The following is an 18,778-nucleotide window of genomic DNA, read 5'->3' as shown; positions in this document are numbered from 1 at the left end:
AAATTATTAAAAATTCCAAAATAGATGTCAGAGTAGATACTAACAATTCCACTTGCAGAATCTGTCTGATGTAATTTGGAACTCTGGAGTCTACCTGCAGCATCTAGAGGAAGGCTTGGGAGGTAAACTGTGGTTGATTTCAGTCAATTTCAGCTCCTAGCACAGTAGCAGCTACCCATCCCTCACCCTCAGACCCCTGGCAGGCAGCTATGCATGCATTCCAGAATCAGCTTGTGCACTGCAAGCAGGAGCAAGGGTGGGCAAAAAGCACCCTGCCCTCCATATATCTGGGATTTATGCTGATACTACACTGCTGCTTCTAATCACAGAGGTACAAATAGGCAGCTTTTCTTGTTACACATCCCCCTATTTTTCCAAGACCCTGTCGTACCTGCTGAAGACATTTCCAGGGAATTTAAAGGACTGGCACTATCTCTCTTGCCCCCTAGGTTTTTATCTTTTTCTCCTGTTGGGAGCCAGGCATTAAAGAAGAGGCCATTCTGAAGCAACTGCACATATGAGAAAATTGCCAAGTGACTGCAGAGTGCAAGGTCACAGTGAGCTATGATCATGCCATTGCACTCTAGCCTGGGTGACAGAAGAAAACACTATCTCTTAAATTAAAAAAAAGAATCAACTAAAACACAAAAGAAGACAGCTGTGCAGGAAATGATGGACAAAAAAGATATAAGACATACACAAAACAAGTAACAAAATGACAGAAGTTCCTCCTCATCAATAATTGCTTTAAATGGAAATGGATTAAATGCTCTAATCAAAAGACAGAGATTGTCAGAATGAATGGAAAACCATGATGTATCTATGTTGTCTATAAGAGATTTATTTTATATACAAAGGCACAAAAACACAGACAGTGGAAGGATAGAAAAATGTATCTCATGCAAGTAATAACCAAAACAGAGCAGAGGAGGCTATACTATTAATAATATTACGCAAAACAGACTTCAATTCAAAAAAGTTAAGATACAAATTAGGTCACTATCTATTAATAAAAAGTTCAATATGGCAAAATGATATAACAATTATAAACAATTATGTACCTAGTAACATCATAATATATAAAGTAAAAATCGACAGATTTGAAGGAGGAAAGAGATACCTCCACAGTAATAATTGGAGACTTCAATGCCTAACTCTCACTAACTTACAGAACAACCAGACAGAAAATAAGTATGGAAATAGAGGATTTAACACAATAAACCACGTAGATCTAACACACATATAGAGAACACTACCCAATGACAACAGAAGAATGTGCATTTGAGAAGAATGTGTTTGCTACTGTTGTTGGGTAGTGTTCTCTATGTATGTTAATTCTACTTGGTTTATTGGGACTTTTTCCAAAATAGACCATGGCATGTTGAGCCAGAAATTAAGTACCATTATATTTAAGAAGATGATGATATTATATAAAGTATATTCTCCAACCAGAATGGGATGAAGTTAGAAGTCAATAACAGAAGTAAAACTAGAAAATTCACAAATTTTTAGAAATTAAACAATACACTCTTAAACAGCAAATGGATCAAAGAGGAAATCATAAAAGAAATTAGAAAATACATAGAGATGAATGAAAACAGAAACACCATACCAAAACTTATGGAACACAGCAAAAAAGTAAGATCTCAAATCAATACCAAACTTTACAACATAAAGAACTAGAAAAAGAACAAACTAAAACCAAAGCTAGCAGAAGGAAGGAAATAATAAAGATTAGAACAGAGATAAACAAACTAGAGAAAAGTAAAACAACAGAGAAAAATCAATGAAAGCAAAAGTTGGTTCTTTGAAAAGAGCAACAACATTGACAAGCTAGTTTAGCTAGAAGGACTAAGAAAAAAGAGAAAAGACTCAAATTACTAAAATCAGAAATGAAAGTGGGGATATTACTATTGTTTCTACAGAAATGAAAAGTATCATAAAAAAGTACTATGCACAATTGTATACTAACAGATTGGCTACCATAGTTGAAATGGACAAATTCCTAGAACTAGAAAACCTACCAAGACTAACTCAGGAAGAAAGAGAATATCTGAGGAGATTTATAAGTAGTAAGGAGATTGAATCAGTAATCAAAAACCTCAATAAAGAAAAGCCATGGACCAGATAGTTTCACTGGTGAATTTTTACCAAACATTTAAAGAAAAAGTAACATCTACCCTTTTCAGACTTTTCTAAAAAATTGAACACTTCCTAACTCATTGGATGAGGTCATGATTACTTTGAAAACAAAGCCAGATAAAGACACTATAAGGAAAGAAAACTACAGACTAATATTCCTTATGAATACTGATGCAAAAATCCTCAACAAAATACTGGCAAACCAAATTCAGCAGCATATTTAAAGGATTATACACAATGACCAAAGTGAGATTTATTCTTGGAATGCAATGATGGGCCAATATACAAAAATCAATCAGTGTAATACACTACATTAACAGAATGAAGAACAAACACCACATATCTTAAGTGATGCACAAAATGTATTTGAGAAACTACAACACACTGTCATGACAAAAAAACTCAACAGACTAAGAACAGAAGGAAACTACTTCAACATAATAAAAGCTGTAAATGAAAAACCCACAGTAAATATCATACTCAATGGTGAAAGACTTAACGCTTTTCCTCTAAGATCAAGAAGAAGAAAAGGATACTTGCTTTTGCCACTTCTATTCAACATAGTACTGCAAGTTCTAGGCAGAGCAAGCACCAAAAAAAAAAAAAAAAAAACAAGAAAGAAAAATAAAAAAGACATCCTGATTGCAAAGGAAGAAGTAAAATGATCTCTGTTCACAGATGATATGATCTTGTAAGTATAAGACTCTAAAAATTCCATTAAAAAAATGTTACAGTAACAAAATGAAATCAGCAAAGTATCAGGATAAAAGTCAACACACAAAAATCAGTTGCATTTCTATACATAAAAAATGAACAATCAGAAAACGAAATTAAGAAAACAATTTCATTTATGACAGGATCTAAAAGAAAAAATTATTTCGTAATTAACCAAGGAGGTGAAGAATTTGTACAATGAAAACTACAAAACACCGCTAAAACAAATTAAATATGACACATAAAATGGAAACATATAGGCTGGGCGCGGTGGCTCATGCCTGTAATCCCAGCAATCTGGGAGGCCTAGGCGAGCAGATCATTTGAGCTCGGGAGTTCGAGACAAGCCTGAGCAAAAGCGAGATCCCATCTCCTAAAAATAGAAAGAAATTAGCTGGACAACTAAAAATATATAGAAAAAATTAGCCGGGCATGGTAACGCATGCCTGTAGTCCCAGCTACTCAGGAGGCTGAGGCAGAAGGATTGCTTGAGCTTAGGAGCTTGAGGTTGCTGTGAGCTAGGCTGACACCATGACACGCTAGCCTGGGCAACAAAGTGAGACTCTGTCTCAAAAAAAAAAAAAAGGAAACATATCCCATATTCATGGATTAGAAGATTTAATATTGTAAAGATGTTCATACTACCCAAACTGATCTACAGATTCAATGCAATTTCTATCAAAATCCCAATGATGTTTTCTGCAAAAACTGGACCATCCTAAAATTTATATGAAATCTCAAGGGACCTCAAATAATCAAAATAATCTCAAGACAGAAGAAAAAGTTGAAAGACTCACACTTTCTGATTACAAAGCTATAATAATCCAAACAAAAGGCATAGAGACCAATAAATAGAACAAAATAGCCCAGAAATAAACCTTCCTAAATATGGTCAAATAATAAGACAGTCTTTTCAACAAATGGTGCTAGGAAAAGTGGATATCCACATGCAAAAGAATGAACCCTTACCTCACACCATATATAAAAAATTAACTCAAAATGGATCAAAGATCTAAATATAAGACCTAAAACTATAAAACTTTCAGAAGAAAACATAGGGTAAAAAGCTTCAGGAAACTGGATTTGGCAATGATTTAGTGAATATGACACTAAAAGCATAGGTAATAAAATAGACAAAGTGGACTTCATGAAAACTTAAAAATTTTGTCCATCAAAAGACACTATCAACAGAGTAAAAAGGCAACTCACAGAATTGAATATTTGCTAGTAATTACCTAAGAGATTAATATCCAGAATATAAACAGAACTTCTAAAACTTGACCAAAAAAAAAAAAAAAAAAAAAAAAAACCAAGAATCCAATTCAAAAACAGGCAAAGGATTTGAATAAACGTATCCCCAAAGAAGATATACAAATGGCCATAAGCAATGGTGCTCAACATCACTTGTCAGGACAATGCAAATCACAACCACAATGAGATACCATCTCACTTTCATTAGAATACTAACTACTTCCCAATCCAAAAAAGTTAAAACAAACAAACAAACAAACAAAAAAACAGAAACAACAAGTATTGGGAGGATGTGGAGAAATTGGAACCCTTGTGCACTGTTGGTGGGAATATAAAATGGGACAGTCGCTGTGAAAAACAGTATGTTGGCTCCTCAAAAAATTAGTAATAGAACTATCATATTATCTAGCAATTATATCTCTGGGTTTATACCCAAAAGAACTGAGAGAAACAGGGTCTCAAAGAGATATGTGGACACCCATGTTCATAGCACAATTATGTATAATAGCTAAAAAGTAGAAGTAACCACACCTATCGATGGATGAATAGATAAGCAAATGTATACACACATATAAACAATATTATTCAGCCTTAAAAAAAGAAGACAATTCTGACATATGCTACAACATGGATGAACCTTGAGGATATTATGCTAAGTCAGTTACAAAAAGACAAATACTGTACAAGTCCACTTATATGAGGTACTCAAGCGTAGTCAAAATCAGAAAGTAGAAGAGTGATCGTAAGGAGTTAGGGGTAGGGTAAATGGGGAGTTAGTGTTTAATGGTACAGAGTTTCAGTTTTGCAAGACAAAAAGAATTCTGGAGACTGGTGGTGATGGCTGCTTAACATTATCAATGTATGTAATATCATTGAACTGTACACTTAAAAATGGCTGCGATGCTAAATTTTATGCTAGGTGTATTTTACTACAATAAGAAAATTGGGAAAAGAATTTCAATGGCTATATCATTTAAATAAAATGGATTTACCTACCCATAAAAAATTGTAGTGCAACATTGTCTACAAGAATGCTGTCCAGGGGCACTGTGCAAAGTTTCCCAAAGTTTGCTGCCAGTTTCACAGTATTTATTTCCTACAGACAAAAGTGAATAAAGGTTAATATTTTATCAAATCACTCATTAGGTAAAAGATCTTTACATAAATATAAGATATAAAACCCAACATTAAATTATGTAAAATGGAAAATAAATAAAGTTTTTCCCTCTCATCTACGTTGCTTCCCAATAAAATACTCTTGGTCAGTGAATTTAAACGTTTAGTTATTTTAAGAGTTGCTTAGCAAATATATATTAAAAATACAACAATAAGCATTTGTTTCTTTCAATATAAAATAAATCCAAATCACTGAATATCAAAAATTATCTATCTCTACATATTCCAAATGATAATGAACATTTCAGGGGCCAAAGGGAAAAGGGGATTTTTAAAATGTTTTATATGCCCAAGAATAAACAAACCCCAACATTTTCAAGTGTACATTAAAGTCTGTTTACTGAAAAACCAGAAAATATTCCCAAAGAGCCATTTTGCTCCTAACACAGTAAAAACTCTATAATTGCTAGAGAAAATCTATTTGCTTTTGGACTATCCAAACAGTGAATTACATATACTTTTCAAAGTCATAGAACAAGGTAACAACCTACATATGGAAAAAAAAGAAAAAAACTGGACCCAAAATTTAAACAACATCTCTGTATTAGGCATTGCGCTAGTTACATTACACATATTACTTCATTTAATCTGCACAGCAATCTTACTGGATATGTATCAACCAATCCTACTCAACCATTAAAGAAAATGAAGATCAGAAAGGTTGCCTATAGTCACAAAGCTGGTAAGTATGAGTCTGTGTTTTCAAATTCTGTTGCCCTTTCCAATAAAACCTATGATGTTTCTTTCTGTGAACTATTTATTTCTACTAGCTTCTCTATATTCCCAAATCCATATTTCACAACTCTATTTAAAAAAGAAAATTACATAGGTTTACTGTAAATTAAACAGGCTGCCATATTCAGGGGCAGATACTAAATTAGGCATAGGTGGCACATGAAGGAAAAGGCAGAGAATTTTAAAAAAGGAAAAAAAAAATCTATCTTTGTAATTAGTATTTCTCTTCATATAAGAATTAGATAATAACAGATAACTGACTTTAAATATGTGGCACAGAACAACCTGGCGCCAGCACATGATTTAAGTCTCCCTTCTTCAAATTGTAGCACCTCTTTCTCCTGCCCAGCAGCAGCTCCACAGATGTGGTATGCAGAAGAGTATGCACCATACCTTTATTTGTAATATGAAAGGATGAAGGGTCTCCTAAGATTTCAAGATCAGTAACATGGTTATAAAACTGCAAATCTGTGGGAATGCTGAAGTTACTTTCAAAAGGAAAATACTGAGCTAATAAAAAAAAATCAAGTTTGATATTCAAAATGGAATCAAAAGGCTTCCAAACAAAATACCTAAATTTTAAAAAGGTTGAATATCAAAAAATATTTAGGTAAACAGACTTTAAATAATGATGCTGAAGGAGGACTAACTTTAAGATCTAGATAAGGTAACTATTAATAAATAAAAGCACAAATACAACCATATCGTTCTTCTTTTTTAATATGCATGGGTATATAACTATATATAAACTAGTTTCAATATACAGTTAACCGAAACATAGGCATACATGCACATGACACACATGACAAATTCAGGCTTCAAATATGTTTTGGTAAATTATAATTCATCTAGCAAACTAAAAAGTTTTTAAAAAAATAATTTTTCTATTCCTTAATTTAAATACATTGCAAAATCACAAGACCAGAGAGTCATAGATTTTCAAAACAGAAAACCAGAGCAAAAAAGGTGACTACATTAAAAACTAAAGGTACAAAAAAATGTTTTTTTCTTCTGCTTTGAAGCCCTAAATGCTCTGCTCTCCTTTACAGTAAAACTCTGCTAAGGAGCAACTATCATTACTGTTTCTAATTCATCTCTTCCCATTCTCTCCTAGACAGACTCCAATCAAGCTTTTCCTACACTGTTCCACCAAAACTGCTCTCATGAGATCACCAATAATCTCCATGGTAGTAAACCCAATGGTCAATTCTCAGTCTTTCTCTCACTTTGACACATCTGACCTTTCCCTTCTTTAAACCCTTTTAACACTTGAGTTCTAGGATATCACATGCCTAGGTTTTCCTTCAAACTCACCAGCTGCTTAGTCTTTGTTTTTTTGGCTGGATCCTCTACTTTATCTTAAACTTTATTCACTGAAGTGTCTTAGAACCAAGTCACTGATATCGTTTTAATTATACTAACTCTTTTAGATAACCTGATCCAGTCTCTCAACATTAAATAAACATGTAATAATTCTAAAGAGTCATGAAATTTATCTCCATCATTAAACTTTCCCTTGAACTCAAGATTACCAGGTTACTCTACCTACTTGAATGTCAAACATGTATCTTAAATTAAGATTTTCAAAACTTGATTCTCTCTTCCAAACTTTCTCCTTCCTCGGTTTTACACATTTTAGTAAATAACATCACTCTTCATGCAGTTGCTCAGGCTAAAAAAACCTTGGAATCATCCTTGAGTTTTCTTTCTTTTTTCTCACCCAGTATTTAGTCCATTAAGCAAATCTTGTTAACACTATATCTAATCTCTAATCACTTCTCACAGCCTCCACAGACATCTCTTACCTGGTTTAAAGGAGTAGTCTTATAAATGATCTGTCAGTTTCCATTCTCACCCCCACCATCTCACCACAGTCTATTCTTCAGAAAGGGTCAAAGTAATCATTTTAACTCAAAAGTCAGGTCCACATTACTTGCCACGGGAAATCTCCAATTGATTTCCATCACAATTAGAATAAAATAAAAATCTTACTATGGCTAGTAATGATCTAGATCATATATGATCTAACCTCCAGGTTCTTCTATAACTTCATTCCTAGCACAATCTCTCATTCATCCCATACCACAATGACCTCCTCTAACTCACCAAGGATGTTCCTATCTCAGGGTCCTTGCATTTGCTTTCATTCCTGCCTGAAAGATTCTTGAAAGATAAATCAAAACAAATCACGAGACTAACCCCCTCATATTATTCAGATACTCTCCATGCTCAAATGTCACCTTGGGATCTATTTAAAACATCCCTCTAAAAAAGGCAGATGCAGTGAGTGGTGCACACTTGTAGTCCCAGATACTCAGAAGGCTGAGGGGGGAGGATTACTTGAGCTCACGAATTCAAGACCACGCTGGGCAACACATCAAGACCTCATCTCATTTAATATCTCTTAAATAGTCCAAGACATTCTCTATACCCAACTCTGCTCATTTTTTTTAAATAGCAGATATCACTACCTGATACTATATATCAATTTGCTCACTGATTTACTTTCTGACTCAGGAAGTAAAATGTAAGCTCCATGGAAAGAGTCTGTCTATTTGGCCCATCTAAAATGGTGCCCAATTCACAAAACTCAAGAAATGTTAAATTTTGAATAAATACTACATGAGAAAACGAATAAATCAAAGAATAAAATAAAATCTGTAATTCCTTGAGCATTTTTCAGGCAGTGTTTTAATTAATCTCCTTGACTTGTTTTAACAAATACATATTTACATTATATAACAAAAAACTTTTCTGAAAGTCCTGTTGTAAAGTGCCGCACTGGTACATATCCTACTTTTTGTCATTTACTAGGTATTTTAATCACTATACAGTATTTATAACGAAATGTTAATTCAAAAGTACTTTACTTACTTTGCCTGACTGCAACCGCTGTATTCTTGAGTCACATACTTTCTTTACAAATAGTAAGCTATTTATTTGATTTTTGATAGTGTTGATATCTAAAAACAAATAAATTGATTATGAGCTTCAAAAGGTGGTAATTTGTGAAATCTTTTAAACATGCACTTATTGTAATTTAACAAAATAACCAATTAATAGTGCAATTATTTTATTCAATGAAAGAAACAATCTAAAATTATGTAGTGAAATTATTTAAAATTAAACCATGCCAATTTTCTTTACGGATAATTGCAATAATCACAGTCTTACATTCAGAAAATAATGCTTTTACTCTATGGACAAGTTAACATAATAAGAAAAATTTAGTTAGGGTGAAAACAACTAATAGCAGAAGATGACATTAAGGTAAATTAATCAAAGTTTTGATGGCATAATTATCCCTTAAAGAACACACATTTTACTTAAATAAATTGCTCACCATCACCAGCTGTATCTAGAGATCTGAGATACTGTAATTCTTCTGCTGCCTTATCTCTGACTGCTTCTAGCTCTCCAATATTATCACTCAATTTAATAATGTTCATAAAGGCCTCATAGTTGCAATTAGAATCACGGATCTGAAAAGAAAGTTAAAAAAAAAAAAAAAAACAGGAGGATGGGAACTCATTTATTAAGAGGAAAAACGAATCTTGAGTGCCTACTATGTGCCAGGCACCATTTGATATACACCCAGTGCTTATAATAAAAAGAAAAATAAGAGTCCTAGACTCATGGCATTTATATTCTAATGGGTCATAGACTGTAAACAAAATAAAATAAGATATATAGCATGCTCAGAAGTACAGGAGCCTACTCAGAATGTTTGATGAAATTAAGAAGCCATGATGGCTGAAACTAAACCAAAAAAGGGGTAAGGATAAGGACAGCAGTAATGGAGAGCAAAGTCTGTAGTATCGTAAGGGTTTTGCCTTTTACTCTGAAGAGAATCAGAAGTTACTGGAAGGTTTAAAACAGAAGAGTAACACTCTCTGACCTAAATATAACAGAATCACTGTGCTGCCATATAAAAACAGAATAAAGGCAGAGTCGAAAACAGAAGAAGGATCAGTAATAATACAGGTGAAATATGACAGAGTGCCTGGCAGCAGGATGGTGGCAGTGGAGGTGTGGCAAGAAGTGTTTTGAAACGTATTTTGTGCTAAGCAATATTCTGTAATGACAGTGCCAAAAGAATTTTGCTGACAAATCCGATACAGGTGCCAAATAAAGACAAAAGAAAGAACTACACCAACATTTTTGGCCTCATAACTGGAACAACGAAGTTCATTAAACAAGATGGAAAACATATCAAGAAGAGAAGGGTTTTTTTATTTTTGTTTCCGCAGAGAGTTTCATGAGCCATGTTAAGTGTGATATCCCATTAAAAATCCAAACGGAGACATTAGATATGCTTTTAGATACAAAGCATAAGATTGTGGAAAGAAGGATAGATAGAAATATGCATTTCAAAGCTACTGACATATAGATGAGATTTAAAACCATGAAAGTTTAAGGGAATCATCCAGAGAATGAGTATAGATTGAAAAGAGAAGAGACCCAAGATCAGAAAGGCCAAAGAAAGGCAAAAGGGGGGGAGGGGTGGAATCAAGAAAGTGTGGTGTCCTAACCAACCAGGAAAAGAAGTGTTTTAACAAGGAAAATGATAAGCCGTGCCAAATGTTTCACATAGGTCCAAAAAAATGGAGAATCTAAGAACTAACCATGAAATTTAACTATAGGGACCATCCTCCTTGACCTAGAAAACTTTATCAAAGGGGTACAAGAGAGAAGAGAAAATGTAGACAGCCAATATAAGCATCCCTCTCAAAGTTTTGCTGTAAAAAGAAGAGGGTATTGAAATAGTATACTGCCTAAAGGGAATAGCAGAATCAAAGACTTGTTTTGTTTTGTTTTTAAAATGAGAGAGAATAGCACGGGTGTATGCTAAAAAGAATGATCTTAGAGAAAGCAAAAATTTGATGATGCAGAAGAGAAAGTATAAAAATGCCACAGCAATAAAATGGAAGTGTCTAGAAAGGATGAGTTATAGTATACAAGGAGTTGCCTTAGTTAGATGCATGGATATTTCATCCACAATAACAGGAGATAATACAGAATATATGTGCATAGATGCAAGTAATGAATACATGAGATGACAGGACATGATGAAAATTCTTTCTATTACCTTGATTTTTCCAATAAGATAATAAGTAAGGTCATGAGCTAAGAGTGAAGATGTGAAAAAATGTGTTAGATGAAAGTGGAGGAAGTATAAAAGATCTGTTCAGAAGAGCAGGGCAGAAAATAGAACAGAAAAAATATAAAGTTTGCATGGTAAGAATAAGGGCACACTTGAGATTAGTGCTTAGGAATTTCAAACAATCAGTGTAGGTTTACTTTTTTTATACAGCCACTTTCAGCTCCTTAAGAAAAAGAATGGAGTAAGCAGTATGTTGAATTTAACCAGGGCTGTGGTATCACCTAGCAAATCACAAAATGAAAGAGATAAAGGAGTAGAGGATATTGTAGAGGGACTAATAACTATAACTGACAAAATTTAAACTAAGCAAAGCAGCAAGAGAGAAGCTGTGAGAAAAGGTAGCAGACATGAGATATTGTCTATTATCAACAAAAAGTCAAAGAACCGAAGATTGTAAAAGTCCAGAACTATGAAAAAAGACACATTACAAGGAAGGGAAAAATGATACAGTGGAAGCTGACTTCTCATTAGAAACAATGGAGGCAGGAAAAGAAAGAAATACTTTTAGAAGTACCAAAAGAAAAAACTGCCAACCCAGAATTCTACAGCCAGTGAAAAAATCCTTCAAATTCTGCAATAAAACGAAGACATTTTCAGATATCAGTAATGTAAATTGCAACTATAAAACATTGTTGGCCAGGCCCGGTGGCTCACGCCTTACGTAATCCTAGCACTCTGGGAGGCTGAGGCGGGTGGATTGCTCGAGGTCAGGAGTTCGAGACCAGCCTGAGCAAGAGCGAGACCCTGTCTCTACTAAAAATAGAAAGAAATTATCTGGCCAACTAAAAAATACACATAGAAAAAATTAGCTGGGCATGGTGGCACATGCCTGTAGTCCGAGCTACTCGGGAGGCTGAGGCAGTAGGATCGCTTAAGCCCAGGAGTTTGAGGTTGCTCTGAGCCAGGCTGACGCCACAGCACTCACTCTAGCCCGGGCAACAGAGCGAGACTCTGTCTCAAAAAAAAAAAAAAAAAAAAAAACCCAAAAAAAAACATTGTTGCTTAACATATGTAACTTTTTTATCTTGCAAAACTGAAATTCTATGTCCATTGAACAACAAATCTCACCTCCCAGGCCCTGGCAATCAGCATTCTACTTTCTGGTTCTAAAAGTCAGACCACTTTACATATCCCAAATAAGGGGAATCATGCAATATGTGTCTTTTTGTGACAGGCTTATTTCACTCAGCACAATATCCTCAGGCTTTATCATGTTGTAGCACATATATTATGTCCTTTTTTAAGACTTAATAATATTCTATTGTATGTATGTACCACATATTCTTTATGCATTTATCTGTTGATAGGAATAGATACTTAAGTTACTTTCAGCTCTTGGCTTCTGTGAATACCACAAACAACATGGGTATGCAAATATCCCTTCTAGACCCTGTTTTCAATTCTTTTGGATATATTCCTAGATATGGGATTGCTGGATCATATAGCAATTCCATTTTTATTTTTCAGAACAAAGCACAAACTTTTATTCAAATCTAGAAGAGTGAGGTGTCCTGATTTGTCCTTCTTCTTAAGACTATTTTAGCCATTTGGTGGTCCTTTGAGTTTCCACATACATTTTAGGATAGCTTTTTTCTATTTCTGCAAAAAAATCACTGGGATTTTAATAGGAATGGAACTTGTAGATCATTTTGGGTAGTATAGACAACTTCACAATATTAAGTCTTCCAACCCATGAACATGCGATGTGTTTCCATCATTAATTTCTTTCAGCAATGTTTTTGTAGTTTTTATTATGTAAGTCTTTTATCTCATTGGTTAATTCCCAAGTATTTTATTCTTTTTAATGCTACTGTACACAAGATTGTTTTCTTAATCTCCTTTACAGAAAATTAATGTTTTCATATTTATTGTTAGTATACAAAAATGTAACTGATTTCTGTGTTGACATTACACTGCAACTTCATCGAATTTGATTAGGTTTAACAGGTTTTTTTGTGAAATCTTTAGGATTTTCTACATCAAGGTCATGTCATCTACAGAGATAATTTTTTCTTTCTATTTGGATGTCTTTTATTTCTTTATTTTTCTTGATTGTTCTGGCTAGGACTTTCAGTATTATGCTGAATACAAGTGGCAAGAGTAGACATCTTGCCCTGTTCCTGATCTTAGAGTTTTTCACCATTAAGTATGATGTTGCCTGCAGGCTTTTAAAATATGGCCTTTACTGTGCTGAGGTAATTTCCTTCTATTCCTAGTTTGTTGAGTGCTTTTCCTGCATCAATTAGGATAATCATGTGGCTTCTGTCTTTCATTCTGTTAATGTGGCATATTATCACAATGATTGATTTTCATATGTTTAACCATCCTTACATTCCAGAAATAAGTCCCACTTGGTCATAGTATATAAGCCTTTTAACATGCTTGTGAATTCAGTTTGCTAGTACACATGGTCACCTACTTATAATGGTTTGACTTATGCCGGTTCAACTTATTATTTTTGACTTTATAATGAGTTCATCAAGATGGAATCCCATTGTAAGTCAAGGAGCATCTGGACTTATGATAGTATGACTTACAATTTTTTGACTTCGTAAGTTTATTGGAATATTAAATGCATTTTCAACTTACGATACTTTTTATTTACCTTGACTTTATCAGAACATAACCCCATCATAAGTCAAAGAGAACCTGTATTTTGCTGAAGATTTCTAAATCAACATTTACCAGGGACATTATTCTTTAGTTTTCTTTATTTTTTTTTTTTATTTTTATTTATTTATTTTTTTTGAGACAGAATCTTGCTCTGTTGCCCAGGCTAGAGTGCCGTGGCATCAGCCTAGCTCACAGCAACCTCAAACTCCTGAGTTCAAGCAATCCTTCTGCCTCAGCCTCCCGAGTAGCTGGGACTACAGGCATGAGCCACCATGCCCCCGGCTAATTTTTTTCTATATATATTTTTAGCTGTCCAGATAATTTCTTTCTATTTTTAGTAGAGATGGGGTCTTGCTCTTGTTCAGGCTGGTCTCAAACTCCTGACCTCAAGTGATCCTCCCGCCTCGGCCTCCCAGAGTGCTAGGATTACAGGCGTGAGCCACCGCGCCCGGCCTGTAGTTTTCTTATAGTGTCATTGTCTGTGGTATCAAGATGAGTTTAGAAGTATTCTCTCCTCTTCATTTGTTTGGAAGAGTTTAAGATGGATTGGTATTCATTCTTCTTTAAATGCTTGGTAGAATTCTCCAGTGAAGCAATCTGGTCTTGAGTTTCTCTTTATTGGAAGATTTTTGATTACTGATTCAATTACTTTAACTATACTCTGTTCAGATTTTTAATTTCTTCATGATTCAGTTTTAGTAGATTTTATGTTTCTAGAAATTTACTCATTTCTTTTAGGTTACCTAATTCACTGGCATATAATTGTCCATAGCAGCACTTCTATGATTCTTTTATAATTGTTTGTGGTAATTCATAATAGATCTTTTGATCTTTTATCTCTGTAATATCTCTTTTTTCATTTTTAATTTTTGTTATTTTAGCCTTTTCTCTTTTTTCTTAGTTATTCTAGGTAAGAGTTTGTTGGTCTTTTCAAAGAGCCAAAACTTATTTTTTACTTTTTTTCTATTGTGTTTCTATTCTCTATTTAATTTGTTTCTGCACTAATCTTCATTACTTCCTTCCGTCAACTGGGTTTTGTTTGTTCTTTTTTTAGTTCTTTACAGCGTAATGATAGGTTACTGATTTGAGATTTTTCCTATTTTTTAATATAGGCATTTACTGCTATAAAATTACCTCTTAGTACTGTTTTTGCTGTATCCCATAAGTTTTGGTATGTTGTTATGATATTGTAAAATATGTATTTGGTCTTTGTCCCTGTTTCCTGACATATAGCTCCTAAAATCCTTGGATTCTCGGGAGTAATAAAAGTGGCTTTTGCATACTAATGATATGACGGGTGCCTGGGGACCCCTAGAATAACCTCATAATGGTGGCTGGTTGGCAAGGGAACCAATCATGTGACTAAAGAATTGGAACTTTTAGTCCCACACCTCCCTCCCACCTCTGGGGAGGAAAGAGGGACTGAAGGTTGAGTTAATAAACCAATGGCCAAGGATTTAATCAATCATGCTTACATGTTAATAGTTAACATTCCATAAAACCCCAAAAGGACTGTGTTCTGGGGACTTAGCGGTAGCTGAACATGTGGAGGTTTGGAAGAGTGGTGTGCCCAGAAATGTCATGGAAGCGACATACTGCTTCTTCCATATCTCACCTTATGTGTCTCTTCCATCTGGCTGTTCATCTGTACCCTTTGTAATATCCTTTATAGTAAATAAGTAAATGTAATTGCTTCCCTGACTTCTGTGAGCCACTCTAGCAAATTAATTGGACCAAAGAAGAGGGTCATGGGAACCCGAATTTATATCCAGTTGGTCAACAGTTCTGAAAGTCCAGACTTGAGACTGGCATCTGAAGTGGGGGGCAGCCTTCTTGGACCTCAACCTGTGGGATTTGATGCCAGCTCTAGGTTCATAGTTTGGAGAAAGAAAAATCTGAGAACCTCCCGTCAACTGAAGAATGATGAGGTTCATAAATTTGGAAAGGGGAGCTTTATTTCTCATAAAGGGTTGTAGCCTGCAGGGTGGCCATTCTAACAGGCTGGGAAGCAACTGCCTTGGGCAGAAGCCAAGAGCAGGTACTTTGAGGTAACAGTATAGGAAACAGGAATTTATGCTGAGCTGGGTAGCCAAATATATCTATTTAACAAGCTATAGGAATCATGAATATTTATGAAAGGAGAAACATGCACACGCAATTGAGCCTCGTGCCTCTTCATAGGATCTATGTCCAGAAAACAGCAGCTTTAACACGATCTGAAGGTGGAGTTTTTGGCCCTCTGATGTCAAAAGGTGAAGCAGAGGACACAAAAACCCTCTTTGAACAGCATCTGTAGACTGGTCAGAACCACTCTGTTGTTGATGTTCACTTATCCGGAAGGAATGCCTGGTCATGCCTGGTCGGATGTCATATAGAAACCACAAAGGGAGAAGTGATCATGAGACTGGTTTCTGCTTGCCCTTAGGGAAGAAAGCCTGATGGCTGTTGGGGCGGGGGTAATAATGAGTCATGTCTGACCTCCCATTTCATCTTGGTTGGGAACTCAGTTTTAAGGGTTCTCTGGAGTGCCCTTGACCAAGAGGGAATCCACTCAGTCAGCAGGTGTGCTTAGGATTTTATGTTAGTTCACACCCCAAAATTTATTATGGCAAAGGAAGAACTGAGCTTGGGAACTGAGTCATGCAAGTACTGCCATCCTCTCCCAAACTCAACCCCTCAGCAAGGTACACAGAAGGTTTGCAATAGAAGGAATGGCCTGAAAAGGGGTAAAATGTTTTAAGAGCTGTCTCTTTAAAACAACCCCACTCTTTCTGGGAATTAAAATCCGCATCCCTGCCCAAGGCCAGTGGTCAGAAGGGTAGGGGAGTATTCTTTGTTTTTTTACACCACAGGAGATGGTTCAAGGCAACTGTCTAGGCAGAGGTTATGAGATTGTCTTTACTGGAGATGGGTCAACCAGAATCATCAACTATAAACAGCAATACCCTGAAGCTGAAAAACCCACCTATAAAAGCTCTGTATTTCTGCTTATAGTTAGGAGGATGGAGGAGAGTCTGCCATCCTCCTCATTTGACAGCAAATTAATAAATTTCTCTTTTCTTCTCCTCAAGCTACTTGTCCTTGTTCTTCTGATGCAGCCTCGGGGACAAGTGCTGAACTTTCAGTAATAGGTTTTTTAAAAGAAATAGAGAGGCTTAGATAATGACTAAGCAGGTTTTTGGTGGATAGGTTATGGGAGAGAGAAAAGGAGCCCAGATACCAAAGGTGGTCTTGTTATGCAGATAAGCCTCATGATAACAGCCCACAGGGAGAACAGATGGTAAATGCTTCTGTTCAGACCTTTAAAGGTATCAGACTCTCAGTTAATTTTGCATAGATTGAATAAGCAGGACCTGGCTACATTTAATGGAGATACTCTACAGATGCAAATTTCCCTCCAGCCCCCACAAAGACAACTCTGCAGCATTATTTCTGTTTGCCAGCAGCCATGGCAAAAATATGTCAAAGAAATGTACTTTGTGGTAAAATATTTCTCATTTCCTTTAGCCCTAAAACCTTTCAAGATATACAGCCCACTATAAAACAAGCACATGTCAATTATAACCTTAACACTGTACCCTAAATAAACTCTTGAATGTCAATTACAAGCTTCTCTCCATAGACACAAGAGATAAGATCAATCACTCTTCTACCCATTCTGAGAAGGCTACAAAACTGACTATTTCCTCTACTCCCTTTTTCTTGAATGTCCACCTTATCTTATGTGAAATGTAAATTTACTGAGCACTAAATAGTAGAGCTTCACAAGAATGCAATCATTTGCCTCACTGCTCACCTCCTCCAGCCCTCCCCTTATTTTTCTGCATACCCTTTGCTTTAAATAGGGAATTTTCCAATCCTTCTGTGGAAAGCCCAGTCCACAGATGCTTTGTGGTCTGTGCTTTTCCTGGGCACATCCTCAGACTCTGGCTTAATAAACCTCAACTGAGTGTGACTCTCCTTTTCAGTCACTTATTATTTAAGTTAACAACAGTGTCAGAACTGAATTGAATTGGAGGATACCCAGCTGGTATCTGCTGCAGAACTGATTGCTTGGTGTGTAGGGAAATACCCCCAACATATCTGGGGTCACAGAAACATTCTATGTTGTGAGAGTAGAGTAGGAAAAACAACGTGGGGAGAACAAGTAAAACTCAGGTCATTCGAAATATTTTTAGAGTATGAGTTAAGTCCTCCCCAAAATGTTTTTACCATGTAACTAATTACACAGTTAATACATGCTCAGCAAAAGAAAACTAAATACTATAGAAAAATATAAATACGAATAAAAATAATTTCTAATCCTTTGAGAGATAATCATAACATTCTGGTGAATATCCTTCCATTTTGCACCACAGGTAGGAATGTGCATTATTATATCCTGATTAAGATTAGTATACAATACTCATTTTCTGTGTTACTAAAAAATTTGAATACCATTTACTCTTACTTCATTATTTATGTTTTTAAATGTTACCTGTATGTTCCTACTTAAAAAAAAAAAAAGTTTTTACTATATAACCCATAACCATTATATGTAAAATGAAATAAAGAAAAATTACTACCTGGCTGTTAACAATTTCATGATTATATAGTCATTCATAAATATATACTTATACTTTTGTAGAAAGAATGGAATTGTATATCTACACATACATATTTTTAGTTATCTTTTTCACACAAAAGATATGGACATCTTTTCATGTTCCTAAAGATACATTACCATCATTCTTAATGGCTGCACGGTATTCAATTATATCAATATGCTATAATATATTAAACCAATCCCTTCTTTGGGACAATTAAGTTGCTTTCAAATTTTTACTACTAGAAACATTGTTACTATGATTGGCCTTAAATATAGATTGTTGCAAACTTGCTTATTATCACTTCGAAATAAATTCCATTTCCTAACAAAAGGGTATGCATTTTTTAAATGTTTAATTGTGTAGATATATATATTTTTAAGCTTTTGGTAGAGCC

At 34.9% G+C, this 18,778-nt stretch overlaps 1 protein-coding gene across 3 annotated transcripts in view; it reads right to left on the bottom strand.

Moving 5' to 3' along the window:
* The window catches only part of SNX13 (sorting nexin 13), a 141,191-nt gene that overhangs the window by 47,811 nt on the left and 74,602 nt on the right, over nucleotides 1-18,778 (bottom strand). For all 3 annotated transcript variants that reach the window (XM_069462706.1, XM_069462704.1, XM_069462705.1), the window contains 3 exons: nucleotides 9,362-9,500; nucleotides 8,893-8,981; nucleotides 5,104-5,203 (listed from right to left, as the gene is read on the bottom strand). In XM_069462706.1, coding sequence (XP_069318807.1) covers nucleotides 5,104-5,203; nucleotides 8,893-8,981; nucleotides 9,362-9,500 — 328 coding nt within the window. The remainder of the gene's footprint in view (nucleotides 1-5,103; nucleotides 5,204-8,892; nucleotides 8,982-9,361; nucleotides 9,501-18,778) is intronic.

This window comes from Eulemur rufifrons, chromosome 29 (genome assembly GCF_041146395.1).
Source record: "Eulemur rufifrons isolate Redbay chromosome 29, OSU_ERuf_1, whole genome shotgun sequence".
Lineage (NCBI taxonomy): Eukaryota > Metazoa > Chordata > Mammalia > Primates > Lemuridae > Eulemur > Eulemur rufifrons.
Note: the sequence above shows the minus strand (reverse complement) of the source record. Positions and strands in the feature narration are given on the sequence as shown.